The 1,834-nt window shown below is 47.2% G+C and overlaps 1 protein-coding gene across 1 annotated transcript in view; it reads left to right on the top strand.

The window, feature by feature from the left end:
* Positions 1 to 1,834, top strand: part of HIF3A (hypoxia inducible factor 3 subunit alpha) — a 41,454-nt gene that overhangs the window by 22,218 nt on the left and 17,402 nt on the right. The window contains exon 4 of the mRNA XM_007943048.1: positions 1,705 to 1,796. Within this exon, the coding sequence (XP_007941239.1) occupies positions 1,705 to 1,796 (92 nt within the window). The remainder of the gene's footprint in view (positions 1 to 1,704; positions 1,797 to 1,834) is intronic.

Raw genomic sequence — 1,834 nt, 5'->3', positions numbered from 1 at the left:
TTCCATAGTGATACTGCCTTGGAAACCCAAGGAGGGGTCGCTATGAGTCGGGGCCAACTCGATGGCACATAACAACAACAACAACAACAACAACATTCTATTTACGTGTGTACTGGGGACAGTGGTAGTTGAGCGGTAGAGTTCCCACCTTCCACGTGGGAGACCTGGGTTCGATTCCCGGCCTGTGCACTTCTTGCTCAACCACCATCTGTCTGTCAGTGGAGGTTTGTGTTTGCTGTGATGCTGATGCTGAACATGTTTCAGTGGAATGTCCAGACTAAGAGAGACTAGGACGAAAGGCCTGTTTTTTTCCTTCCAAAAATCGGCTACTGACAACGCTGTGGGTCACAGTGGTCTGGATCATTCCATTGTGTGTGGGGTCAACATAAGCCAAGGGATCAATGCAATGACAGCTAACAACCCTCCGTTTACCTGTTTTCCCTCCTTCCGTCCTGCCTATCTACAAAAGATACTTCTTGTTGTTGTTGTTGTTGTTGTTACGTGCTGTGTAGTTGGACCCAACTCATAGCGACCCCTCCTTGGGTTTCCGAGGCAGTTATCACTATGGAAGTGGATTGCCCCATCTTCCTTCCCAGGAGTGGCTGGTGGGTTTGAACCTCCAGCCTTCTGGTTAGCGGTCAAATGCCTTAGGCACTACACTACCAGAGCTCCCACAAAAGATACTATAGGTCTTTATTTATGCTAAGCAGTGAGATATTGGGTACAAATAAAGATATATATAGTTCAATAGAAGATAGTATGTTTTATAACCAGATAGATACATTTAACATGCAAATAATAGATTTTGTTTAAAATCTGCCTTTTCCCACAATCATTTAAAGTAAGTCCCAAGGGGGCAGAGAATCTTGCCTGTCTTGTTCACTACGCAATTCCCAGTTACTAGAATTCTGGCACCCAGTAGGTGCTCAATAAACTCTGTCTAAAGAAAAATGAATGCTCTTCTGTCCTGCCTCCCCGCTAGCCTAAGCTGTACAAGGACAAGGTCAAGGCCTGCCTCGTTCCCCTCTGTCTCCAGTGCTAAGCCCGGTGTCTGGCTTACAGTCAGTGCTCAATAAACAGTAACAGCAAACGCTTATGGTAGCACTCACCTCCCGCCAGGTAGAGTTCTAAGCATGCTGACTATGTTAATTCATTCAATCCTCATAGCAACCGGTGAGCAGGTGCGATTATTACTCATTCTTTGTTGCAGTTAGTTGGCACCAGGTGGCTCCAAGTCGAAGGGACGTCATGCTTGGTAAAGTGCAGGGTCAGCGAAACAGAGAAAGAAGGATCCTTAGTGAGATGGACTGACACCGTGGCTGCGGTGATGGGCTCCAGCGTAGCAATGATTGTGAGGGTGGCGCAGGATGAGGCAGTGTTTCCTTCTGTCGGCACTGACTGTTGGCACCTTGCAACACCAAATAAAATGCAACTCATGACGACCTTAGTCTAACAACAAAACCTTCCTGGTCCTGGGCCACCTGCATGATCATTGGCATATTTGAGTCCCTGCCGCAGCGGTTGAGTCCTTCCATCTCTTGAAGATGTCCTTCATTTTCCCCTTGGCCAAACATGATGTCTTTTTCTAGCAATTGGTCTTTTGTGTTGATGTGTCCAAAGTAAGGTGGAAGTCTCACCATCCTCACCTCTAAGGAGCTTTCTGGTGGTGTTTCCTCCGAGACGATTTGTTCATCCTTACGGCAGCCCACGGTATATTCAATAGTCTTCGCCGACACACAGTTCGAGTACACCAGTTCTCTCATCTCCCTTTTCCATTATCCGACTTCTGCACACCGGTGAGGCGATCAGAAAGACCATGGCTTGGATCAGATAG

The sequence above is a fragment of the Orycteropus afer genome, unplaced genomic scaffold (assembly GCF_000298275.1).
Source record: "Orycteropus afer afer isolate SDZICR_OR568_19922 unplaced genomic scaffold, OryAfe1.0 scaffold00099, whole genome shotgun sequence".
Taxonomy (NCBI): domain Eukaryota; kingdom Metazoa; phylum Chordata; class Mammalia; order Tubulidentata; family Orycteropodidae; genus Orycteropus; species Orycteropus afer.
This window is presented reverse-complemented; position numbering and strand designations above follow the sequence as displayed.